This window comes from Sturnus vulgaris, chromosome 5 (assembly GCF_052056855.1).
Source record: "Sturnus vulgaris isolate bStuVul1 chromosome 5, bStuVul1.hap1, whole genome shotgun sequence".
NCBI classification, from domain to species: Eukaryota; Metazoa; Chordata; class Aves; order Passeriformes; family Sturnidae; genus Sturnus; species Sturnus vulgaris.
This window is the reverse complement of record NC_142247.1, coordinates 4,583,725-4,610,343: the sequence shown is the minus strand read 5'-3', so window position 1 is coordinate 4,610,343 and position 26,619 is coordinate 4,583,725. Positions and strand designations below refer to the sequence as shown.

Genomic DNA, 26,619 nt, shown 5'->3' with positions numbered 1-26,619 from the left:
AAAACTGGGGGAGAGCCTGGCTGCTCTCCCTGGTGTGTTGAACTGGTCTGCAGCTGATGGAGGTTTTGGCACTTGCCCCTCAGGCTGGAGCTGCTGTGCAGTGGTCACCTGGTGCCTAAGTGCCAAAATGTTTGTCTGGAAATCACGTTGTGTGAGGCACTGCAGCACTGCTGGGACATCTGGAAATCACATTGTGTGAGGCACTGCAGCACTGCTGGGGGCTCTGAGCTCTCCTCAGTGACAGGGGCAGCAGGCACAGGGCTGTGCTGCATCTGCTTCTCTTTGCTCCTCCTAAACCCAGGAGGTCACCGAAGTTTTGGAAGGAAATCAGAATTGATCCTGACTTCTGGATTGAGCAGAATGAGAGGGAAGGGGAGTTTCAAATGAAGTTGCTTTGAAGGTGGAACGTGGCTTCACTTGAATAGCAGTGTCCTTAACTGCATCACTGCCAAGGTTTTAGGTGTTGCAGATGAGTGTCCATAATTTCCTTCAAGAAAAGAAAATTGAAGCTTTTATTGTGAAAACAGGTGCATATAAGAATAATATGGTTTTGATGGTTAATTTAATTATTAATCTAGTTATTGTCTTATTTTTCTTTGGTGCTGCTAATTGATAAAAATTTATATTCTTTAGTTTGACTACTGGGATTATCTGAGTAATCTATAAGAAATTCCCAGTCCTGTGGTGATTAATGAAATCTCTGATATATATTTTAGATCTATAATGAATTTTTAATTTAAGTATTAAATTAATAAGAAGGATGGAAGAGCTTTTAAGGAAAATAAAGGCAGTTTTTCTCTCTGTGCCAGTTAGCCAACTCCAAGCAACATAAACAACTCCTGGTCTCTGCTGGACCATTGCAGACTGTTAGAGGTCTCTCAACCTTGTAACCTTTTTTTAACCTTGTTCCCTGACACCTTTCTGTTTCCTCTGTACAGGATATGAAAGCTGGAGGGAGCTGGCTAAGGTTCTGTCGGACCCCAGTGTCCCAGGAGGGGACACAAACCTTCAGCTGGACTATGCACAGAAGCTGGGACCCCAGGTGAGGATGCCTGGGCTGCCTTCTGTGCATTCAGAAGGGCAGCCCTTCCTTTCTGCTGCTGGCCCCAGCTCTCTCTTCACACAGGAGGAGAGCTTAGCTTGCCACAGGGCAAAATCTGAGCTGGCTCCCAGCAAGGTGAGCCTACAATGGCTCCACTGCAGTCAATGAAGTTTTATTTTAGATGGACCAAGCCATAGCACTGGGACCAGGCTGGCTGGGCTTGTGGCACAGGAAGGCAAGATAGAAGCAGAAGTGAACATTCAGGAGAGAATTTATTGCTCTCCAGTGAAGCACATCTCAGTTCTGTTGAGGTGTAACAGCAGTGGGAGCTTTGCACCACTTAATTAGTGCTTTGTCTCAGTTTCTTCTGCTTTCACTCAGAGCCAGGATTAACAAATACACGATGGAAATGGATTTTTTTGTGTTCGGGCTTGGTTTGTTAAATTTTATCAAAAAGTACAGAGCGTTCAGCAGCACTTCTAGCTACTGCTAGAAGTGAGGAAAATGGAGGAAGATGCAGCTGCTACAAGGTCTCTTAAAGCTAAACAGTCCAATAGAGAATTAACATCTATAGTATTTATACTTTTAACCCAATAATGAAATTCCCATGACCTTCAGTGTGACACTGACCAACCAGAAACTACTCCCTGGAACCCATGAAGAAGGAAGATGAACACCAAAAGAGACACCACCCAAAATCTTCCATCTTGTCCCATACCTATTACTATACCATAAAACCCTCAAATTTAAAACCCTTCACCATGTGAAATCACACACTTCTATTTAACTACACACCTGTGATTTTAACTTCATCACTCAAATTTAGAAGCCTTCTCCAAGGGCTCAGGTCAAAAGCAGTGTTCTCCAGGGGTCAGTGCCTGACAGCACAGAAAGCTCCAAAACCCCCAGGTTTCTGGGATCCAACACTGACTGAAGGCAGTGAAACACAGATGGGGAAAAACACCAGAGAATGACCTAAGCTTTAACTCTGTGCTGGTTATAAAATACTGGAATCCTTTTCCCTCAGCAGCTCACAGTGGAAATGTGCTGTCAGAAAAGCCAGGGAGCATTTTCACCCCGTTATGTCCATGATACCTGGCCTGCCCTTTGGAAAGGGAGCTTGAAAACTTGTTTTATTTTCTCATTATGTTCTTGTGACGAGGTTTGAACATTCTTGTAGAGCTTGTATAGAACCATCTTGTCCGTGTCAGTGCTGTGTCATTTATCAGGTTATTTTGGCTTTTATCTACTTGTATTTCAGATCCAAGAGCTGCAAATAGGTGGGAGGAATAAATCAAATTATGCAGCTGTGGACAACCCTGTCCCGTGGATGCCAGAGGTGGGTGCCTTCCTCCATCATTTTGTGTGAGGGGGGTTATGGCTGGAGACCTGTACAGAAAAAATGAAAGGCAGGGAAGTATGGCTGGAAATTAATTCACTTTACTGGAAGTCCACTCCCTGTCACCTTCTCCCTGCTTAATGACACTTACAGACCTGAGTAATCATCTGGAAAGACTGGAGTGTCCAGATTCCAGATAATTTGGTGTTTCCACAAGTCCTCAAAGCTCCAAGCACCCCCCTGCAATTCCGGGCAGCCCACTACCTTCCTGAAAAGTGAAGTTTATTCAGGGCTGGGGCGTGTAGGGCCAATCACTCAGCAATCAAATGCGTGGCTGTGGCACACAGAAGTGTCACACTGCTCTTGCTCTGGCTTTTACCATCCAAATCCTGCGTGTCATACCTGGAAATTTCTCCACTTCAGTGGCGCTTCCATGAACAGAGACCCTCTCTGGTGACCTTTGCAGGCCGGGGTAAACACTTCCTTTGTTTCCTTCGTGCCTCAATTATTCTTTCCCCCCATTTCCTTATCTCATCATCCCTCTTCAGATAAGGGAGCAATGCAGCCTGCTCCTAATGAGAGGGACACCAGCCAGGGGGCATTTAGTTAATGGAGCCAGCTTCCTAAATTCCTCAAGGTGATTAGAGACCTGCACAAATTAAGGAGCCTCTGTGGCTCCCCTGGGAGGAAGCAGGCTGCTGGCCCTGCAGAGTGTATTCATCCAGCCGCAGCAAGGAGCAGTTCAGGTCCCTGCATGCTGAGCTGTGGCTTTCCTGGCAGCACCAGTCACCTTCCAGAGCCCAGAACCAGAGCAGACCATTGACCTGTTGTGGGTCAGAGCCTGGGCTCTGCAGTGCTGGTGCCAGCTGGAGCCTGGGGTGTTCTGCAGCTGCAGTTCTGTGCATGCAGGGCTGCCAGATGAGACAAGAGCCAGAGGGATGGCAGGGGCAGGGCTGTGCTGTGCCCAGGGATGACACACTGAGCATTTGCTGCTCCCCCTTCCCATGGCACAGAGCCATACAGGTTCTGTGTGGCATCTCCCAGCTTCCCTAAGGCTTTGCCCTATGTCTCTGATCCTGTTCCCAGAGATTTCCCAAAGCACATGAATCTGGGAAGTGGCCAGCTCTGCTGTGCAGGGAGCCTTTGCCAGGTTAGAGGTGCACACTGTGGCCTGGACACTTTTTTCTTTGGCTGTATAAGACAAAATTTCCTGGCCTTGCTGCAGGGTCAGCAGGATCCCCCTGGCTACAGAGACCAGTGGTTCACCAGTACCAGCTGCAGGAGGTGAAGAGGGATTTATGGACACAACTCTGTAGAGAGCTGCTTGCTGTGCTCCTAACCACTGACTGAAATGTCTCCCAGCCTGGGGATTCAGTTTTGCTGTGGCTCTGCCCAAATTAATTACCCAGAGTCTGTAATCCCATTGTGCCCTTCCCACTGCATCTCTAATAACTTAATTGCAGGCTGATTCCTGGGGTGAGGGACACCAGGTTGCCTCACACAGGTCAGGGAGCTGGTCTTGGTTTGAATAGAGAGGCATATTCCTGACAAACATAAATAATTAACAGGCTTGCAGGGTGAGCTGGCAGCCAGCATTGCCAAAAAAGGACAGGTTTCAATTTTCCTCTCTCAGTTTCAGGATATGAGATAGGCAGCTTAAGTCTTCAGCCTTGGATAATGTGGTAGGGAAGTATGCTCGTTGGAAATCCCAAAATCAAGTTTTTTTCTGGCATCTGGGGGAAAGGAGGGTTCATCCTTGCTCCTGGTTCCTCAAGATGCCTGTGATGGTCCCTGTCCTTACCATCACTTCCAGGCATCAGAACAAATTCTTCCAGCTCCCAGCATCACCCAGGGCCTGCTCAGCCTGGAGAGATGTGGGGTGTTTTGTTTCATTAATTCAGAAACGTGCCTGCACTGTGGGATATGAGTGTCACCATTTGACACTGCTGTAGGTGTGAGTAGAACTTTCAGGAAAGTGTCTGGTTAGCCAGACTGTTCTCATTTACCTCTGCAAAAGCATCTGCTCAGCTCTGAGAGCAGAAAGCTCTGGGCAGTGCTGGGGTGCATTTAAAATGTCCTTTCCTCCTTCCTGTCTGCACAGCCTCAGGACTTCCTTCTCTCTGCAGGGAGGTGTGAGGGATGTCCAGGAGCACCTGTCCAGGTGCTGCACAAAACCAAGGGGTTTGGCTGGAGTGTTGTCCTGCTACCAAACCTGCCCAAAGAGGAAGACTCCTTTCCTGAGAGGGCTGAAGGACAAAGCTCTTGCTGCTCACTCTGTCTCTGCTGATGCCCTCCCTTGTCTACTCGTGCCCATCCAGACAGGGGCTGTGCTGCTCACTTGTCTTGATGGATTCCCACAAGTGCCCAGCTCAGCAGAGCGTGCAGCCAAGCCCAGCTGCTGGCTGCTGAATGTCACCCAGTCAGGGGAGCTGGGCCAGGCAGGAGGAGGGGCTGTAGCCACTCTGAGGACACAGAAGAGTCTTACAAGCTCAGGAGCTCCTCGCTGGCAGCACAATGTCTCCTTTCTTCCCTGGCTCAGGCCCTCTCTGTGCCCTGTTTATCATGCCCTGGGCTGCGTGCAGCTACGCAGCTGATTTGCCTCTGTGATGCCAAAAGGATTAAATTAGGAAAGCCTTCTCTTCTCCATCCTGCTGCAATTACAGGCCAGCAGGTCGTGTCTCTGCTGCTGCAATCCTCTCAGCTTTACTGCTTGCCCAGATCTTTCTTCCCTGGCCCCCTTGCTCAGCAGGAGCCCCTGGGTGTGTGGTGCCAACCCCAGGACAGTTTGGACGTGATTGGGTCTGGGTTGTCTGCATTCCTCATCCTCCTCTATGGTCAGTTCTTGCAGCAGGGGCTGATAATGCAACATTTCTCATTAGAAGGAAGTGGAAATACCGAAGTCACACTCACACTGTGCCCTGGAGGAGAGAACAGTGTCAGTGTGCCAAGGAGCTGTGCTCCTTGGCACACTGACACTGTTCTCTCCTCCAGGGCACACTCACACTGTCCTCTGCCCCAGGGCACACTCACCCTGTGCTGGCAGTGCCCTTGGTGTGTGACCTGGGGCTGTTCTAGGTCTGAGCTGTGGTCGTGCACTGCTGCTATTTCAGCAGGGTGATAAGAAGCTGGGAAGAGGTGTTGGAACACAGAAAAACCTCCTGGGCAGGAGAAGCCGTCAAAATGAAAAGGTCACAATAAATCCAGCTGCCACTGAAAGCTCACTCATGGCTTCTCTTGCTGGTTCTGGCCAAATCAGTCTATCCACATCTTTCAAATCAGATATTTTTAAGGGGAGAACGGGAACTTGTTGCTTGCTAGGTCCTGAATTTCCAGCCCTTTGCAAAACAGGGCCAGGTAGTTCCAAGGTGGGAAGTCAAATATAGTAACCATGTTTTGGAATCATGTCCTAAAAATCACGTTTTAGAAAATCCAGTGACATTTCTTTGTGTAGGAATTGGGAATGGTGGTGATGTTGCTCTGTAACTGCAATCTGCAAAAGCCCCAAGCAGGAGATTTTTACAGCATGTTGCATGAGAGGATACTCATATAGGGAACAGAAGAATTTCTCAGCTGCCTGTAATGGGCAGCTATGAATTGAGCTGAAGGGACAGAGGTGATAGAGTTTCAAAACAGCTGCTACACTGATGACTTGTGGGGGCCTAAAATTAAAGCCTAGCTCAGTTTTCAGTCCCAAAGCAGCACTTTGGGCAGCCAGCCCTTATCTGTCAATAATGTTCTTTTTTTCTCTTTAAGAGGAAACTAAGTTAAGCTGCTGTAACTCAGGAGAAAATCTGTAGATTTAGAAAAGATTTTAAAATTGCATGCGAGAAATACTTAATATTTACCAGTTAATTATTTCTAGTGCCTGTGAGTGCAGGAAAGCCAAGTGATCTCATTAACTCCTGCCAGAATCTCCTCTCTAGAGGCTTTGTAAAGACTTTGGAGGCAGGAGTGTTGGGCTAGAAATTTCAGGAATTATCTCTAAGTATTGGTGGTGCACCTAGTACAGTGGTGTCTGCCTTATTTTTTATTAGGCAGCCCTCTCCCTAATACTGCACTTCAAACTGCAGTGAAGTGTTGAATTGGTATGGGACTGGTCTGAGTGTTACTCTGCAAACATTTGAGCAAGTCTAGCCAGTCTTTTGGGGTTTGCCTCATAAATATCAGGTTTTGCATTTGGGCTGCCCCGTGTCAAAGCCAGCCCAGCTTCATGGCAGTCCCGAGCTTTGAGATCATCCCCTGGGTCTGTCTTTGGCAGGAGCGGGCTGCAGTGCCAGCCTGTCCACAGTGTGGGAGTGTTGTGCTGCGTTTCATAGAGCTCTGAGCCTGCTGTCTGCCGTGTGCAAGCGATTCTCCAAAAAAAAAAAAAAAATCCAACCAACATCAGTTGTGGGTAGCAGCAGACTTCCATAGGACTCAGTTCCTGGCAGTGACTCTCTGTGGGAGCCCAGCCTGTTCCTCTCACTCCAGGTTCCACAATAAACAGCAGTTGTCATTATTTGATTTGGCTGAGAAAAGCAGTGTAAGACCCTTGGGTGTGAACGTGGATTTGGCCAAGGGGCACGGACTGCACAGCAATTAAATTCCAATTCAAGTGTTTGTCACGCTTGCAGTGATTTGTTTGTATCACAAGTTCCTGCAGAGTCCTGGGTTTCTCTGGGCTGCATCCATCCCCCTGAACCCTCTGTCTGTCTCCACTCTGATTTTGTGCATTGCTGTGAGGAATTGCATTGCCTTTGTCTCGCTGCTTTTCCTCTTGTCTGGCTGGCAGAATCCAGGCTGAGGGGTGTCAGCAGAGGAGGGAAGAGGAGGAGGTGTTAGTGGGGGCATTGTGGGCTTGCAGATATTCATCAACCCTGGACACCAGGGCTGACAAGAGACCCCTCCAGAGCAGCAGTGCTTGTGAATGTGCTTTGCCTACACACAGGAATTGTTTTCACGTGCACGACTAAAGCCCACAGCTTGCAAGGAGCATTACTGGTGCTGAGCCAAATCTGCTTCGTGGCTTTCCTTCAAGCCACAGTTTATTTCAAAACACATCCCCAGTCCGCCATCCTGGGAAAAATTAACTCAGTGAAGAAGTTTCTCTGGCAGAAGTGCAGGGAGAGGTTGGACCCTTCTGCAATGTGCTGCTTCAGGCCTGCTCGAGTCTCCCCAGCGAAAACTGAGAATTTGCTGCCATCTGTAGACATTTGGGTGCTGTTCAGGCTGTTTCCCCAGCCCTGCTCCCACAGCCCTTATATAGGCAAGGCAGCCCTAGCAAAACCTCCCTGGTCCCAAGGCAACTTATTCCTTTCTTCAGCCTTTTGCCATCTAAGGCAGCTTGTACTGTCTCCAGCTTATTTATTCTTGGCTGTTGGATGCCAGTCCTGCGAGGAGAGTTTCAGCATCCAGCCCCACTGGTTGCAGGCAGAAAACTTGGACTTTGCTGGTGGGCAGGCAGTGATTCCCTTCTGAAGGGCTGTGACAAAAATCAAGTCTGTCCTTCGAGGAGTGTGTTGCTGGGGTCCCACAGTGGCCAGCAAGCTTTTCCCAGCCCAGCTGTGCTCCAGGTCTCCTGCAGATCACAGCACTGTGGTACTGGGGCTGTGGCCAAGGCTGTGGGAGCAGGGGAGGGACACAGGGGCTGGATGCACCAGTTGATGGTGCCCCACTTCTGCCTTCCAGTTCCAGGGCCAGGCCAACCTGCACGTGTTTGAGGACTGGTGTGGCAGCTCCATCGAGCAGCTCAGGAGAAACCTCCACTTCCCCCTCTTCCCTCACGTGAGTAAGACCATGACATCCACTGTCCTGCACTTCCCAGCTCAGCTTCCCAGGTGGATCACGTCCTGTCCCTGCCTTCCTCTGTCCTGCTCTTTGTTAAAACCCACCACCTCCCTCTCAGCCACCTGCTCTGTGCTCCTCCTGAGGGAGCAGGAAGCTTTCACAAGGTCTCAAGTGTGGCAGCTTTTCTGCTGCACGGGGGGATCATTTCACATCCCAGGGCTCAGACATGGTGTCTGAAGGAGCTCTTTTTTTGGTGCTCTTCTTCCAAGTGGCTAGGGCATGCCATGTCCTGTCCCCACCATCTCAATGCCATCCCCCATGCAGCTTTTCCCTCCTCAGCAGCGTCTGCTCCACCTCATCTCTTACTTGGTTTACTCTTTTCCCTCTGCCTCCATTGCACCCCATCCTCCCCTCAGAGGAAACCCTCTGCCCACCCGTCCCAGAGTTTTTGGTTCTCCCCTTGTTCCTGTCACATCTAAAATTATTTTTACGAATTTTTTCTTCTTCCACTTCAGACAAGAACTACGCTGAAGAAGTTGGCCGTGTCCCCAAAATGGACCAATTATGGTCTCCGGATATTTGGCTACCTGCATCCTTTCACTGATGGTGAGGGTTCTGAGTGCCTTCACTCATGACTCCTGTCACCATCCCCTCCCTCCCCTCCTGATGCTGAACCACTGGTGCCACAACAGGTCCCTCACATGGGTGGTGTGCATGACTGGAAACACATCTGCCTCCTCACTTGTGGGGTGGAAAGGAAAAGCCAGATGGGGAGTGCTAGATAAATAACAATGCTGTTGGAATGCACATCCCCGTGGCGTGTGTGTGGGCACAAACAATCCCTGAGCTTTGCCTCCCTGCCTGGCATGGCCAGGACTGTCCATGACATCACTGATGTCCCTGCAGCAGCTGCCAGCTGTGTCCCACAGCTGCATCCCTCTGCCCCCAGCAGCCTGCTGGCACTCACCCTCGGTCACTGCCCTGCAGCTGCCATCCCCATGACCCCAAACAAAGAGAGAGCCTCAGGCACCTCTGTCTGCCTCTGGGGCTCCACGTACACATTCCTCCATCCAAACACTGCATCTCACACAAGATTTTGCTCTGAAAGCAGAAGGGGTGTTGGGTGGCTTTGCACAGACTTCTTAGCTTTCCAGGTTAGATGTCAGGTGAAGCCAGTGCAGGAGGGACAGTGAACCAGTGATATCTGTGAAGTTTGTTTTCAGTCACAGCAGAGTTAAGAGAATTCAGAGAGATTCAAAGGCAGGAAGGTGATAGGAGCAAAAGGGAAGGATGGTGTCACCAGGAAAAAGGGCAAAGATAGCATTTTAGAGGAGCAGGATCTGTTATATGCACAAGCCCTTACCCCAAAGCCCTACTTACTCCCTCCCTCTCTCTGCAGGAGAGTTCCAGTTTGCCATTGCTGCAGATGATAATGCCGAGTTCTGGCTGAGTCCAGATGAAAATCCCTCTGGTCTCCAGCTGCTGGCCAGTGTGGGCAAGGTACAGTGCATGCTGCAGGGCTTCTTCCATCGAGGCTTCAGTGTTTCTGTGGGAACAGAGACTTTCCTGACTTACTGCTTCCTTGGACTAGCCAGGTTTCTTTCCTGCCCAGCTACAGACAACATGATGGCAGATGGGGTATGACACGGATACCTTAAGCCAGTTACCTCTTGGTGCTGCTATTGGGAGTCCCTTGTTCACAATTAAGGGACTTAAATCTGTCCACAGGTGATGGATTTCACAGATGAAATCAGGAGGAATTGGAGGGAAGGGGGAGTTCAATTTTCTGTTTTTATCATTGTCAGTGGAGTAGCAAGGGAAGAAACTCATCTTAACTCGAGCCATCTTGTGTCTCTTGGCAGACAGGGAAGGAGTGGACTGCACCAGGAGAGTTTGGGAAATTTCAAAGCCAGAAGTCAAACATGGTGAGGTGAGTGAGCAAAGTCCCTCAGTCCCAGCCACCTCTGCACATGACCAGGAAATCACAAGAACAAGGGAAAAGCTCTCAGGTTTGTCGTGAAGAGTTCAGCAATACAGAGAAAGGGATTACTCTGGGGTATTTCCAAAGCCTTGCTGATTTACTGCAGAAATGCAACACTGAATTTTTCTTCCCTGGAGCGAACAGCCACCAGCACATCCAGGCTCCCCTGTATGAACTATATCCCAAGCTTCCTGCCTTGGAACTGGCCAGGTTTCCCAGAGGCCAAAGCCCAACAGGCAACACTGAGAGGGAATTATTCAGAATTAACTGAGAAGGGTCTGGAGTGCTCCAGGTGCACAAGTGGAGCTACCTATCTCACTGTCAGGATCTGGATTTTCTTGGCAGCGCTAACCCTGCCTACCCTGAGAATTAGGTTGTTTCATGGGTGTGGTTCTCTCCACTCATTGTCTGCTGACAAGCTAAGAAATGTTCCTTAATGCTCCTGGTGACAGACACCTTGTTCTTCGCAGGTTGTCATCGGCAGGCAGGTACTACTTTGAGGTGCTGCACAAGCAGGATGACAGAGGAACAGACCATGTGGAAGTAGCAGTGAGTCTGTGGAAATGGTGGTCCCGTATATGTGTCCCCACAGAGCTCGGGAATGATGTTTGTAACCATTTCCCTCCTTTCCCTGGCCTCAGCTCCTCATTGCATGAGATGTAGCTTATCCCTTCCAGAGCCCTTAGCTACTGCAGTGTGGGACAGTCCTGCCCGTGTGTCAGGACCCCTTCCTCTGCTTACTTGGGATGGATCTGCCTTCTCTGGGGTCTGTTGCAGCCTTTCCTGGTTTGGATGTGTCCTGGGGGATCTCAGCTCATTCCCAGTCTTTTGCTGCTGGGTAAATTCAGTCCTAGTAGGGGTAGTGTGTTCCCTTTGTTCAGGTTTGGTTAACTCCAGAGGTGCTTCATTTCAATGTGTTTCTCTGTTCCAGTGGAGACTGAATGACCCAGAAGCGAAGTTCAAAGTCATTGACTCCCAATATCTCTCCCTTTTTGCTAGTAAGTATCCTCATCACAAGCTTTCCCAAGCACCTCCCCATTCTTCCTGAATGTGTCTGCATCCAGTGTTTCACCGTGAATCATTGTCTAGCCAGGCAAATACCAGGCATACACATCATTGGGAGAAAAAGGTGGAGACAGCTCAGGAGAAAGACTTCTGGACAAGGGTGTGACTCATTATTAAACATAGGAGAATCAGAAGTAAGATAGGAGCATTATAGTCTAGAGGTAGTGAGGAAGGGCAGAGAGGAGAGTCTGCATAGGTGAGAAGTGTTGTGGATTGAGAGTAGTAGGATGGAGTTTGCTTGCTGAGAGCCAGGGGAAAAGTGAGTCCCAAAACATGGGAGCTGCAGGGGTGTTCTGCCAGCCAGACACAGCCGGGGAGAAGGGGCTGCTGTGGCATTTCAGCAGATTTCAGTCTGGGTCCTGAACACAACAGGATGCACTGGTGATGGCAGGGGATGCTGCTTTCTTCTGTACCAGCCTCAGGTCTCTTCGAGTTGGTGCTGGATTGCTGCAAACACATCAGTCCAGTCCCTTCTGTTTTGTAAACCCTTCTTAGCACATCGAGTGATGGTGTTATCAGTTAAGAAGCTCCTTTGACTGTTTACCCTTACCCAGCTTTGTCAGCATCAGTTTCCCCTGCCAGCATTCCCCCTTTCCATATCTACTGCTGTTGCCTTCCAACATTTCTGGGCTTCTTTCCATACCAGCCCTTTTGTGCATGGAAGACTCCCTGATGTAATCAAGACATCTGTTTGCTGTGTCTTGGATCACAACCTGCTGCTGTATTTTCTGAAACCTCCCATTTGGCTAGGACTAGGCTTTCCATCTTCGTCCTTTTTCCTTCTGTTCTTTTCTTCTTACTAATTAGGGTTAGGTGGAATAGAAGACTGACCTTCCAGAAGATCCCTTCACGGTTAGGTGCAGTTCTGCAGTCTCATTTTTAATCTGTTGCCTGCTGCCCATAGCTTTTCCCTCGTTCATATTAGCCTTTGGCTGCATCACATGATATCCCATTCTTTCTGGGGTCTCATGTAGTTCTGTACCCAAAAGTTGTACACCAGTGCCCTTGGCAGGATATTGCTTTTCCCTCATGGATATTTTATTCAATTCCCCTCATTTTAGAGTAAGATCCATGGAGACATGAAGTCTTGTGACAGCAGCACCCAAGGAGAAATGTAATCAATACCCAGTCTTGAATTTGAGCTTCCTGTTGTTCTTGGCTTACTATGGGGCTTCATTCCCTTTCTGGAGTAACATCCTCCTCAGCCTCTGAAGGTCCTTCCCCAAGATCCTGATCCTTTTCCAGCACAGGCAAAAGCTTTGCTCCTCAGATTTCTCCTCCCGTTCATCTTTCTTTATTTCCTTCGAAAAGAAACTTAATACTGGTTGAAAAGAAACTTCATACTAATAATACAGAGGTGTCCAGTAGTTCCTGCCAGCATGGGGCCTGTTCAGCACTGGATACACTGGTGTATCCAAGGCAGGAGGTCATTTTCCTCCACTACTCATCACTCTGTGTGTTTGCTTTCAGTGAAAACCTTGCTCCCACCCCACAGCTTCTGTATCTCCAACTTTCTGGGTCAGAGCCTTTCCTTTGCCTGTTCCAGAGACAACATTACTGCCATGGAGGCAATGCCATTTGGAAAGGGCTGGCACTGGAGGGAGGTGCTTTTTGGGACAAGGAACAAGTTAGGCCCTTCCTCCCCCTTGTGTTCTCTCTCTGGTTTCTAGACGAGACGCTTCTGAAGATGGATGAGGTCGGGCACATCCCGCAGACGCTGGCCAGCCGCAGGAGCACCAGCAGCAGGACACACCCTGCTGACATGCTGAAGCCTGACCCCCGGGACACTCTTTATGAAGGTAAGGCTTGCAAAGAAGCTGAGGAAATGGCAGCTACAGTATCAGTCACTGTAGGAGACAAAGCACAGACTAAAGCCAGCTCCCCATTCTTGGTACCCAGCTCACACAACATCCCCAAGCATATTTTTGTGTAAGCGCCTTAAAGGAATGTGAAGAGTTGAGCTGTGCAGGAAGGTTTGTTTAATCTGTTTCTTAGTATTCCACTGGATACTAAGGTATAGGTAGAGCCCAGGGGCAGAAGCAGCTAGGCTGGTGCATGGGTTGCAGCAGGACTCCTCCTGCAGCCCTTGTCCCTGTTCCTTTTCCTGCAGTGCCTCTGCTCAGCAAGTCCCGAGTGCGCCGGGCGCTGCCCGAGTGCCCCTACAAGCCCAGCTACCTGGTGAATGGATTTCCTCTGCAGCGCTACCAGGGGCTCCAGTTCGTAAGTTGGGTTTCTGAGCCAGGAGAAATTCGGTGTTGCATGCACCAGGAGGAAGAAGGGGTCCTGTTAGCCATAGGGCCTGAACTTGTCTTCACAGGGAGCCTCACAATGGCTGGGGGTTTCATTCTCCACCTAGTATGTGTGGATTACTAAAGCCACAGACATCTCTCCAGGAGGACTTGGATACCTCTCTCCCAGTTAGTTCTCACTCTGTTGCAGGACTTCAGCTCACAGAGAGCTGGGCAGATGCTGAGGGAGAGAAGGCACATCCACGTAACAGCGGTGGGAGTTTTGCACCACTTAATTAGTGGCTTGTTTCAGTCTTTTCTGCTTTTACTCAGAGTTAGGATTAACAAATACACGATGGAAACGGATTGTTTCATGTTTGGGTTTGGTTGTTTATTAAATTTATCAAAAAGTACAGAGCGTTTGCTAGAAGCAAAGAAAATGGAGGAAGATCCAGCTGCTATAAGGTCTTTTAAAGCTAAACATCTAATAGAGAATTAACACCTATATTATTTATACTGTTAACCTAATAACTAAATTCCCATGACCTTCAGTCAAGAAGAAGGAAGAAGACCAAAAGAGACACCACCCAAAATCCTCTGTCTTGTCCCATACTTATTACTATACTATAAAAACCTCAAATTTAAAACTCTTCACCATGTGAAAGCACACACTTCTATTTAACTACACACCCGTGATTTTAACTTCATCACTTAAATTTAGAAGCCTTCTCTAAGGCTTCAGGCCAAAAGCAGTGTTCTCCAGGGGGTCAGTGCCATAAAGTGCAGAAAGTTCAAGAATCCCAGGTTTTTGGGATCCAACACATGCATATGTGTATCCTAGCATGCTTCCTTTGTCTTCCATTCTCACGGCCTGCTACTGGAGATGCAAAGGGTGAGCAACTCCTGCTCCCTCTAAAGACAGCTGGTTATCCTGCAGCTATGTCTGGGTCACCTTGTGGCTGATGTCTGTGGCATTTGTGAGGGTTTCACTTTGTCTTTCTCCCTTCTTCACAGGTTCATTTATCCTTTGTTTACCCAAATGATTACAGCCGCCTGAGCCACATGGAGAAAGACAACAAATGCTTCTACCAGGAAAACCCTTATTATTTGGAAAGGTAGCATGCTGTAAATTCGAGTTTATTAGCAGGATGGGGAGGAGCTTGAAGGCTGGAATTGGTGTGGAATTTCGTGCTCATTTCTGTAGGACTTTCTTAATTCTTAAAGATCCCCTAAGTCTTGCAAAACGTTAAAGCATTTATAGTTTCTTTTGATAACTTAAGTGAAAATATGTTTAGGTCTCAAGGGCTTTTAGGTCTACCAGCAGTTTCCTTGCACTGCTAACCCAGTAGCTGAGTCAGAGCATGTTTGTTCTCTTCCCAGTAAACTTGGCCTGCCAGTGGCTGGAGCCTCCTGATAGCTGTCACTGTGAAAGCCAGACCATGCTCAGCACCAGGCCTCCCTCTGGGGGAAGAAATGCATGTCACTCATCTTTACTGGTGCCCAGATCCCAGTGGTGGCCCCACAGGGGAGCTGCTGCTTGAATGCTCCCTACTGCAACAATCAGACACTTCGTGCAAGGACTCCCAGCCATTCAGGGGGACTTTTTTGCAGGATAAGGAGGGTCACTTTCCCAGCAAGATAGCTGATTGTGGCCTCCCTGTGCTCAGGATCTTCTTCCAGGAAAGGGCAAAGTAACTTCCATCACACTTGCGTTTTGCTCTTCTCTCTACAGATTTGGGTTTTACAAGTACATGAAAATGGATCGGCCAGAGAAGAGCCTGGACTCTGGAGAAAAGACAGAGCAGCCAAGTAGGGGCCAGAACCCAGAGGAGCCTTTTATCTGTCACTTTTGTGGGTGGTCTAGCAGCACCAGCTGAAAGAAGCTGTTGACCTCCCATGCCAAGGAAGTCTCAGCCTTTCCCTGCCAGTGGCTGTGTCTGGGAGGGGACTTTTGCTGTGACTTTTACTTCTCTTAAGGCCAGGTTGGGAGCTCACCAAACAGCTGGCTGCAGTAAACAACATGAAAACCCTTAGCTAAGGTGCAATTCTAGCAAAACCATGGGCAGGAGTAACACAAGCAGAGGTGAGCAGTGTGGCAGCCTCTGGTCACACCTGCCCTGCAGAGCTGTGGCCAAACCCACAGCTCAGGGCAAAGCCAGACACCTCTGTCACTGTAGGGGTGGGCACGACGTACAAAAGGCACAGTACACTTCAGAAGGCTAATTAATATCTGTTTATTATAACATCACACCATCTTTTATACCCTCTATACAGTTTACACTTTCATATTGGTCACAATTAGTCAACATAGCAGTCATTGGTGGAAAGTTCTCCATCCCTATTCTTCCCAGGACATTTCTCAAAATAATTTCCACAGCTGCAGAGTTGTTTTTTTTTACCTGGTTATCTTCTTCTTTCCTCTTCTCTTGGTCTCCAAGCCAACAGCTTTTGTCAGAGAAAACTTCTCAAAACAAACCCCATTCATTAACCCTCTCTAACCCACAGATCAGCTGTGGGTGCTACTGTACAGCTCCACATTCTTTGGCAGTGGTGGGTGATGAGTGCTGAGGGGTCTGGTGGCAGCCAGAGCACAGCTCCCACGTGGGAGAGCATCCCTGTCCCTCTGAGCAGGAGAGACAGCACTGAGAGGAGACCAGAAGTAGCTGCTCCCCTGCCTGGTGGGTGCCTGGTCAGGGCAGGGAAGGCAGGGAGGATGATTCATTCAGGGAGGATGCCAGAGGTGTAACTCTTTTCATTCATTTCATTCATTCATTCAGTTCATGTCAACATTTTTGATTCATTCCGCAGGCTCCCAGGAGGGGAACGTGGATGATGTGCAGTACGAGGAGCAGGAGGTGGAGAGCACCAGTGCCCCTGAGCAGGCTGGCACAGGGAGGGCAGGGCCAGCAGGCAATGCTCCCAGCAGTGTGGTGGGCAGTGACAATATCCACGACGATTATTCCCTCCGGGAGCGCCGCCGGCTCCTCTCGGTGATGGGTGACAATGCAGCAGAGGAGATACGGAGGAGGAGGAGGATGAAAAGGTCTGGTGTCAAATCAGCCATGCTGGCCTCTACCAACCAAAGCCTCACACTGACTGGCCTGGAGGGAAACCCAGTAACGAAGAGACCCCGTTTGAAAGCTGGTGTCAAAGACAATTCCAGGAGCCCTCCGCAGCATGCCAGGGCCATCCAGGGGAGAGTGCTTGCCAGAAGGGCAAACCCCCCTTCTAGGACTGTGTCTCAGCAGTCTCTTGGCCACCCCAGGGACTCAGAGGTCCCAATTCCCAAGGGGGTAGGACCTGGAGGAGGCCTCAGCACTACAAAGGACAGGCTGCAGCCAGCAGGCACCGTGCCAGCTGGGAAAGGAGGTCCAGACTCTGTCAAAGGCAGGAGACACACAGTGAGCACTGCCAGCCCCAGCCAGCAGCCCAGGCTGCCACAGTGGCTGAGCCAGGTCCAGCCCTACATGGCTAATGAGGTGGCCACCAACGGGGATGTGGGCGAAGGAGAGCTACAGGTGGCCTCTCCTCTGAAGGGCAAGTCTGGAGGAGCAGCAGAGGAGGAAGAGGTGGATGGAGAGCCAGAGGAGGAAGATGAGGAGGATTTTGATTACGTACCAGTGTTTGACCAGGCTGTCAACTGGGAGCAGACCTTCAGCATGAGCAACCTGGACTTCCACATGCTGCGCACAGACTGGATCGACCTGAAATGCAACACCTCGGGAAATCTACTGCTCAGAGAAAGTGAGGCCCTGGAAGTTACACGTGTGTTCCTGAGGAAGCTCAACCAGAGGAGTAAAGGGTAAGGTACAGTGAGAAAACCAAGGGGCACTGTCCCAGAGCTGGTTTACTACGTTGCATGGGGAATATCTCTGAGTTATGTAATTGGTATCAGGGAAGAAGAGGATGAACTAGATGTGGTAAATAAGATTTCAGGCAAGGAATCGGTGTGAAACACTGGACTTTAGGCACACTTCTTTTGCCTGAGAAATAGGCAAAGAAGCCTATTTCTACCAGCAAAAAAGCTGGTACTCTTTTGTTACGTGGTCTTGGTATGGTTCTTGGTATGGTTCTTCTCAAGACTTACCATCACTTCTGGTAAACAGACACACTTCTTCTAGCCTCCATAAGCTAAACCATCTTAATTCCTGACCCTTCTGTTGGGCTAGCCTTAATTTTTACGATTTTTTTACCAGTCTTTTTCTATGCAGGCTTCAGTTGGTGTTAGTCTTCCTATACATAAGTGACCAGTATCCTGGGTGTTTTATGGAATGGGTGTTATTAGCTGGAAGTAGGTCTAATGCTAATATTAAGATCACATTTACTTTTTCAGGGTCACACCAGTCACAGCCAGGTGTAACTAATCAGTACACACAAGATTTTCTCAGGATTTTTAACTCACGGGGAAACTTGTTCTGATCCAAAAGGGCATGACCTGGCATTTCATCCACTTTTGGCCATTCTGAATCTACAGCTCCTGACAGTTTTTACTGTATGATTGCTCGGTCCCACTCCATATTCTTGTTTGATAAGCTGTCGTGAGCCAGTTTCAGTAGCCCAAACATAGTCCTTGTGCCAACTTCATTGTAGGTGGTGTTGAATACACTCACTATTACCAGCCCTACACAATCATTCAGGCACATTTGTCATTTTCCGTGTCACCTTTATTTCACTTCTCTCGCCAAATATTTTCTCTTGGCTGGAATCCCAGCCACTTGCGGATTTAGGAGAGACAGGTGCTAAACATTCCCATGGCACCTCTGAAGCAAAGCGGGGGGGGAAGCCGGGGACAGAAAGGTTTGTGGTAACCCAAAGGAAGGAGGGCTGGAGGAGGGAGAGGGGCCGGTGGCCGGGATGCTCCCACTCCCGGTGTGTCTCTGCAGGCGGTTCCAGCTGCGGCGCATCGTGAACGTGGAGAAGCGGCAGGACCGCGTTCGCGGCAGCCGCTTCCTGCTGGAGCTGGAGCTGCTGGAGCTGCTGGAGCAGGGCCAGCGCCGTGTCCGCCTCTCCGAGTACGTCTTTGCACGGGGCTGGCAGGGCAGCGCCGGCCACGAGGACGAGAGGAGGATGAGGAGCCTGGTGTGGGGCCGCCGGCGGCGCCTGATGGCTGCGGCCAACGAGCCCGAGCTGTGCTGGCCCCAAGGGTTTTCCTGGAATCACCGGGCTGTGGTTCACTTCGTGGTGCCAGGTAAGGGGAGCTGCCTCTCCAGGATATTGCTCCACGAGGGCAGTCCTGGACATGGGTCTGAGCTGGTCTCAGTCATCTTGCTTGGGTCACTTGCAATTTCTGTTCTCTCCAAGTTAAATGCCCTCAGAAATACGATAGCAGGCATGGCTTATAAGCTCAGAGAAAACCTCTCTCACATGGTGGGAAATTCCTTAGCTCTGTGGACCTGGGCCTATTTCATCATCCCTGAAAGGTTGTTGGGGTTTAACAGGAGGCAAGAAACCTTGCCTGTTGAGAAAAAAACACCACCGCTGAAATCAGTTTGTTTTGATTCTCTCCCTGTTGCAATACAACCAGTGAAAAACCAGGCACGTTGGGTGCTGCAGTTCATCTCTGACATGGAAGAGCTACTCCGAGTCACCAAGGATCCCTACTTCAGCATCATCATCACAGACTACAGCAGTGATGACATGGATGTAGAGAAGGCTCTGAAAAGGTCTACCTTGCACAGGTGAGAGTACTGCTTGGTCACAAAAAGGCACTCACACACATATGCTGGCAAATAGCACACCTGACAGTCTCTGTGTGTTGGCCAGCCACAGCCTGCTGTAACTGGAACACCACAGGCACCATCCATCCAAGCCTTGGACATACACAAGAATGTGGTTTTGTTATGATGTGCATACACATATGTGCATGGAACAGTGTTAGAAAAGTGTAAGGCAATACCTGGTGTAGTTTTCCAGCTAAATTTATTGTATTTGTCTCTTTTTTCAAGATTGCAAGAGAGAAGAGAAAGCAAGTCTCCCAGTGATGGGGCAGGGGGAGGACAGAAAAGACAAGAAAGCTGTGAGAAGTGGGACAGAGAGCTCTGTTTGCTGGAATGACCCTGCTCTGATCTGAAACAGCCTTGGCTGGTCATTTCCATTAAGTGTCAGGGGTTTCCAGTTCTAGTCCTAGGGCAGAGCAGGGCTAGAGCTGAGAAGAGTTTTGCTAGGCTCTGCTCAGGGGCAAGACTCTCGGGGCACACTGGGACCAGGAGCAGTGCTGGGCTTTGTGCACTCCCCCAGCAAAGGTTTCCTGTGCTTCAGAGGGTGCACAGGGCGAGGGCAGCTCCACAGCCCAGTGCTGGTGTGGGGCTGCCTGCGGTGCCACTGAAATTCCCTTTCCCCTCTCGCCCCCAGCTATCAGTACCTGAAGCTGACAGGGAATTTTGAGCGTTCTGCTGGGCTCCAGGCAGGGATAGACCTCATCAAGGTGAGTCTGGGGAGCCTTGGGTGGGTGGGGAAGTTTGTGGTGTGTGTCTGGTGTTACTGCTGCCTCTGGTACTGAACACACTGGTTTTTAGGGAAGGGAATAGCCTCACAGAGCAGTTCAAATGTACATGTGTTTCCTGGCCTTCCAGAGTAAGGGTCTCTTTATTCTGTGCTCTGTTTGATTCTTGGTCCACCTGCTGGGACTGTCAGACAGGAGGGAAATCAGCAGTAGCAGCTTTGTGATCCTGGCTCTGCCAGGTCACAGTCATGGTATTTCACACTCGTCATTGAATGTCAGTGGACGTTTTGCCAGCCCTTGGGATCTCAGTTTCTGAGGCAGTAATGAGATTTTGACTCCCATCTCTCTTCCTGCCCCTCAAGAAAGATTTACTGAAAGTCAACCTGTTTTTTTCCCAACCGGTACAATCGGTTCCAGGACCCGCACAGCATTGTCTTCCTGTGTGACCTCCACATCCACTTCCCAGCTGGAGTCATTGATGCCATCAGGAAGCACTGCGTGGAAGGCAAGATGGCCTTTGCACCCATGGTCATGAGGCTGCACTGTGGCATGTCCCCACAGTGGCCTGATGGTAAGAGGGCTCAGACTTTGGGAAAATGGGGGAAAGAAGAAAGTGCCTGCCTCCTCTACATTTGTTCCTCTGGCACTGGTGTGGAGCTTGAGGTACTTCCAGGTCCACAGGGTGAGTGTGTGGTAGACATGGGATGGAGTTTAACAGCATCAGGTACCTGGAATTTGAGATCAAAAAGCTAGCAGAGCCCTTTTTCTGATGTTTCTCCTGGTTGTCTCCTAGGGCTCTTTATGGATTTAAGGACCTTGGAAAAACCATCTTTTAATTCCTGTCTGTCCATATCTCTCTTTTCTTAGCCTGTCCTGAGCAGAGCTGGAAGACCAGGGGGGAGGGAAACCAAGCTGAGTTGGAGAGAGAAAAGTGGTACAGATAGGATTTCCTTTAGACCAAGGTGACCATCCTGAGGCATCCAGGCACAGGGACAGCCATGGGAAGCTGAGACAGTCCAGGAATTGTGTTGCCAGACAGGAGATATGAGAGGCTCTGCTAGAAGTTGACAGGACAGGCCATGCTGTCTGTCCACAAGCCTTTCTCATTCCCAGAGCTGGTTGGCATGGTTGGCTCTGCCTTGGTGCTGAGTTTAGTCCCTGGTGTCAACATTGTGCTAAAAGTAGCTTGAGTCTCCAGCAGCTCTGCTGGAGCCATCAATGGTTCAAAACCCCAACAAAGCTGTGCCTCTTTTGTGCTCTCCTCAGGCTACTGGGAGGTGAATGGGTTTGGTCTCCTGGGCATATACAAGTCTGACCTGGACAAAATTGGAGGCATGAACACAAAAGAGTTTCGGGACCGCTGGGGAGGAGAGGACTGGGAACTCCTGGACAGGTAGGCATCCACTGTCACTGTTCAAGTGCTCAGGAGGGGAAGCCCATCCAATCCTGGGAGTGGGGATCTAAGGAGATTGACATGACTGCTTGGACTATAACCTTGGCCAATGAGGGAGAGTCTTTGAGCATATCCTGACCTTAAACCTAGTAGTTGAGGAGACACAAAACGCTCTACTGCAGCCACTAGTAAGAGAAGAGCTGCTTCTGCTGCCTTCCAGCCACACTGCTGGTTGGTCTCATGCAGATCAGGAACTGGTGATTGTGAAGACTTTGTCCTCTTCAAGCACTGCAGAGCACAGTCTGAGTCTCTCACATTTCCCATGTAACATTTAGCAATTTCATTGCCTTGAAGACCAAGGTGGAGAGGCATTTAAAGACGATGAGGTACAAATTTCTGAGGATTTCGTGATGAGGGATCTCTGCTGCACAAATCCTGGGCCTCTGGGTTTGTAGTTGTAGGGTTTGGGCCCTGTCTTGTCTTTTCTGTCAGCTGACTGCAACCCAGTGCTGCTAGCCATGTTTCCTCCTGGCCAGTCCTGCTCTCAAGGGTGCATAAACACTCAGAGAGCATCATTAGATTCCTGCTTATGGATACAGGGATACCCCTGAGCTATTCTCGACTACCCAGTTTGCTTGCAGCCTCTTGCCAACAACACAACTTAAAAAATAGTTTACCTGGGGCTGAGTCCCTCAGTATCTTTGTGATGAAATTTTCCCTAAGTCTGCTCTTCTTTCTGCCAGGATCTTACAGGCTGGGCTGGAAGTGGAACGTCTGTCCCTGAGGAACTTTTTCCACTGGTTTCACTCAAAGCGGGGCATGTGGAACCGGCGCCAGCTGAAGACAGCGTAGCCTTCATCCCCAGAGCTGTTCAGCAGCACTGTCTACCATCTCATCCAGATGTGCACTTTACTGGGGCACACAGCTGAGTGCCCAAACCCTTCCTCTGCCTCCAGAGCCCTCTGATGGCGTGGCACAGCTGAGGAAGGAGTGACCAGGCTGGCGGAGCAGGAGCTTCCCTTGTCAGCCTCTGCATCCAGGACGTGGGATCCGTGTGTGGCTGGGAAGGTGTGTGGGGGAGATGTCAGCAAGGGAAGGACTTGTATTTCCTGCCGTGCAGTCTGGTGGAAGGTACAGTGGGAGAGGTGCCTTGTTTCCTGTTGAGTCTTGCACCAAACAAACACAAATCCCAGCTAAGCCCAGAATGGTTTATTTAGGGCAGCACGGCTTCTCTTTCAAAACTTGAGTGAAAAGAAAAAAAAAAGCAAAAGAATCCACAACGATCCCCATTTCCTCTCCTTTGCCATCTCTCCAGTACCCATGATTTTGGACAGGGGACCAAAATTCTCTGATCAGTATTGCACCCACATGCCCATGTGCTGACTTAAGGAAATCTGGATGCAGAGGAGTTGACAGGCACTTTAGGCTGCTGGTGCTTGGATGTTTCTCTGTGCTTTTCACTTTGGTCATTATGAAAAACTGTGCTCATGTTCAGCAATTTATGGGCCATGGATAGAGTTGCAAATACATTTCTCTTACAACAGCCACGTTTGCCTGTAGCTAGGTGAGCTGGCAAGGGTGATGTTACAATTCCACCTAAATTATTGAACCACTGCCCGAGGGTGGTGGAGGTTACAGAGAAGCTAACAGAGCATCTCAGGAGGAACTTTCCAGCCTTATCTGACAGACATGTGTTTGTCCTAACAATATCAGGGAAACCCTAGCAGGGAAGAAATGGCAATATTTTATTAGTTGAAATGTTGTGATTTGTCAGAAGAGGAGACAGAGTCTTCCACTCTCAAAATCCTGTACATTTATGCAGCATCTAAAAGTTAATTTAATAAGTTATGGCCTCACAGTTGTGTCTTGTTGTAGTTTGAATTTTATGTAGAGAGGCTTCTTGGTTGGAGAACCAGCACAGCTGTTGGTGCTTCATCTCTGGAACAGCCCTGGTAGCTCTGGCCTGGTACAGAGGAGGTGTCCTCAGGACTTGGCACAGGCACTGAGTGTAACGAATGGTGAGGACAGAAGAGGGTTGAGTGAACAAAGGGATGGACAAACCCCTGCTGTCATTGATGCAAGAACTGTGGAGAGAGCCCACAGCTGGCCAGGTGCTACAGGGAAGTCTTATCCCCTAAAACTTAATATAAGTTAAGTTTTGTTAATGTAAGGCAAGATTTTCTTTACCCCATAACCATTTTAGGAGACTATATGAACCCAGAAATCCCAGCTCACTCAGGGCTTTACACTGGAGCTTCAGTGTCCCCATGCCATGCTGAAAGGTCTCAAGCTTGAGGAGGAGAGTGTGACATAGGATGCTGCTCATGGTGCCCAGTTCTGTGGGGAGTTGCTGGGAAGGAGTAATGGATGTGTGCAGAATACAGGCAAAGCTGACTGGTACTAGAAGTTTTTGCTCTTTGCTGATGGAGTAGATGCCAATTCAGACCAGGCATTCATTTATTACTGGGCCTGTGGTGCTTGTCAAGTCCATCAAGTTCCACTCTTGCAGTAGAAAACTGAACATGCAAGTTCTGGCACGTGAGATGGAAATCGTGTCAAATCATCTGTTTGCATCAGTCTGGGTTTTGTGAGTGATGGATTTGAGAAAAAGTCAAACAGATACCAGAAAGTTCTGCTGTGCAGTGTGCAGCTGTGGTGAGCAGTAGACAGGAGGTGGCTGTGTCTCTGAATCCTTGGAGCCTTTGCCTTGCCAGAATGGAGACACTGAATATCCCAGAAGAGGCAGCCCCAGCCAGCTGCCCAAGCCAGGGTAGTCTTCTGTTGAGGGAAAATAATTTACCCATGCAGATACTAAATTAAATCATGGCAGTTGGGCTGATAGGGAGGAGGCTGACAACAGTCAACACTTTTTTTGAATTTTTTTTTTAATTTTAAGTATTATAGGAGTTTGGGAGACCGGATCCCTGTGATGCAATGTTGCAATAAGCCCTGTCTGGAATGTGCAGTGTCAGTCATGCTCTCAGTGCAAGTCAGAGCCTGTGCTTCCCTCAGACACAGGCACAACTCCACGAGTGTGCAGGTGAGCTGCTTTCCAGGCTCCAGGACTGTGCCTGCACAGCTTGTCCAGGCTGGCAGTGTCACGCAATGCCTGTGGAATGGGGAGAGGCCGAGTGCAGGGACACGGCCAGGCGTTAGCAGCAGCAGCTGGGAGCAGCATGGTGCCCACTCTGCAGATGGAGAACTGCTGGATTTGGTGGCAGCCTGTCAGTCAAGCACGAGGAGGAGGAGTTATTTGTACCCTGTGCTTCCACATCTGGCTATGGATGTGGTCTGCAGCACCCCAGGTTATCAGCTGGCATCCATTTGCAGACACTGGCAAGAATTAGGTGCATCCAGAAGGGAACTCACTTGGCATAAATGCCATGAGTCTTCCCCATCACAGAGGACAGCCAGCAGAGAGTGGCTTGGACAGTAGGGTGCACTCCTCACTGCAGCACTGCCAGAGGAATTTGAGGGTTTTCCTCCCATTTTTCAGCTGTGACTGGCTGTACTCCTTCCTTCACACCTTGGAACCCAGGCCAGTGGTAAGCAGAACTACCTCGTGAAGACTCCTTGGTGGAGATGTAAGGAGTCACTGGTTTTCAGTCCAGTTTCCCAATGGCCAGTTTCCCCACTGTGGAAGCTGCCATCTCAAGTGTTCTTCCCTTTCAGTGGGAATTCTCAGTTGGTATCCAAGCAGTAGTAAGTGTGATTAATACTAATTGGCACTAGCTGGCAGCCCCCATGGAGGAGCTTGGGGAGCCCATGGGAACAAAAACTCTTCCAGCCCACATGCTCAGAGACCTCAGTGCAGGGTGTGGGGAGAGAAGGGGCTCCACACTCCCCAGTTTACTGGCCAGCAGCAAACCTTGCTGAGGAGCAGTGCTGGGCTTCACTCTGAGGCTGCTGCCCCTCTTCCAAAGCAAGCTGCAGTTTCTGTCCCCAGACAGAGTCACCAAGAGGGGAGAGCAGGAAGCAGAGCAGGAGCAGATCCTCAGCCATGCAGTGAGAGAACATGGCCAGGAAGCTGACTCCCCTCAACAGCTGGTCACATTTCTGTCACCAGGATCTTTTTAGGAAGCTGTGCTGGAGTTTCTGGCCTTCATGTGCATCCTGGACAGCTGGAGGAAGTTGCATAGGACTTTCCTTGGGTCAGGCCAGGAGCAAGCTGCTCTGGAAGCTCTGTGGCTGGGGAAATGATGGACAGTGCTGCAAAAGAGATTTTCTCCAGGGTAGGATGTGACCAGGCTGGGGAGTCTGGACCACCATGTGTGAGGTGCAGGACAAGGGGACTCTGCCTACAAATGTGACTGTGTCTTCAGGACTGAAGTGTGGTGCTCAGGTTTGCTTTGCAGGCCAGCAAGGGAATGAAGAAAGGGCTGGCTTTTAATCTGAGCAAAGTGTATTGTGTGAAAATTATGGTTTGTTTCATGATTGTCTTAATGTTTGCCCGGTATGAACATCTCTCCTTACTGCCTACAAATGTCTGAAGTTGATTGTTTTTCATATTTTGTGTTGAAGATCTGAGTTGTACCTTTGAGTTACCTGCCTTAAAGTGGCTCTGTGCCTTCAAGACGACTCCTGGGCCACCTCTCTGTTGGAGCTGGGGGATACACAGATTCTCCCTCGTGTTTTATAAATACATTGTCTTCCTACAAGAGCTCTCTTCTGTCTGTGTGTTCACTTGCACCCACATCAGTGTGCAGCAGGGATTAGAATCCAGGTGTGCTCCTCTGTCTCCATTAGCTGAAAGCACAGGCAGGACCAGAGGCAGAGGTCACTCACTCTGTGCCCAAGCCAGCAGGAGCTCTGCAGCAAGGGCTGGCTGGGAGATGCAGTGGGCAAGGTGAGCCAGCAGTGAGCCCTGCACAAAATGGGATGGCAAGAGCACAGCTTTCCTCCTGTCTGCGTGGGTTTGTCATGTGAAACAAGGTGGAAACAGTGGACAGATACACATTCCAGCAAAGCATGAGTGTGCTGTGATGGGAGAATGTGGAAAACACAGTGTTCCTCCTGGCAAACAGAGGACAGTTCCTGGAGAAGACCACAGGTGGGAGCCTAGACCTGAGCTCAGTGCTTGTCACACCTTACACAAATGGGAGGTCAGCTCTTTCACAGCAACTGTTTATTTGGTTGGATTCAGTTCTGGCCCATTTTCACTTTAATTGTGCCTTTTTTCAGTATCAAAGGCTTGGCAGCAATGGGAGTCGCACACAAAGAGGGAAAAAAGCAGCCAAGGTTGCTAATGAGTGTGATTTCACTATAACAAGAAATTATTAATATTAAAGGAGGTGGAGGGAAAGTATTCAAGTGTGCTGCCAGTCTTTTGGGATGAGTGTCAGGAATCCCCCTCTGCTCACACA

At 49.5% G+C, this 26,619-nt stretch overlaps 1 protein-coding gene across 1 annotated transcript in view; it reads left to right on the top strand.

The window, feature by feature from the left end:
• Nucleotides 1–25,916, top strand: part of B4GALNT3 (beta-1,4-N-acetyl-galactosaminyltransferase 3) — a 63,488-nt gene extending 37,572 nt beyond the window's left edge. The window contains exons 2-20 of the mRNA XM_088166048.1: nt 939–1,042; nt 2,304–2,381; nt 8,049–8,144; nt 8,663–8,753; nt 9,547–9,647; nt 10,010–10,077; nt 10,599–10,677; nt 11,060–11,126; nt 12,864–12,992; nt 13,304–13,413; nt 14,436–14,536; nt 15,154–15,230; nt 16,230–17,223; nt 18,305–18,609; nt 18,946–19,099; nt 19,773–19,845; nt 20,281–20,434; nt 21,130–21,256; nt 22,000–25,916. Coding sequence (XP_088022174.1) covers nt 939–1,042; nt 2,304–2,381; nt 8,049–8,144; nt 8,663–8,753; nt 9,547–9,647; nt 10,010–10,077; nt 10,599–10,677; nt 11,060–11,126; nt 12,864–12,992; nt 13,304–13,413; nt 14,436–14,536; nt 15,154–15,230; nt 16,230–17,223; nt 18,305–18,609; nt 18,946–19,099; nt 19,773–19,845; nt 20,281–20,434; nt 21,130–21,256; nt 22,000–22,108 — 3,017 coding nt within the window. The 3' untranslated portion in view covers nt 22,109–25,916. The remainder of the gene's footprint in view (nt 1–938; nt 1,043–2,303; nt 2,382–8,048; nt 8,145–8,662; nt 8,754–9,546; nt 9,648–10,009; nt 10,078–10,598; nt 10,678–11,059; nt 11,127–12,863; nt 12,993–13,303; nt 13,414–14,435; nt 14,537–15,153; nt 15,231–16,229; nt 17,224–18,304; nt 18,610–18,945; nt 19,100–19,772; nt 19,846–20,280; nt 20,435–21,129; nt 21,257–21,999) is intronic.
• The last annotated feature ends 703 nt before the right edge of the window (nt 25,917–26,619 follow it).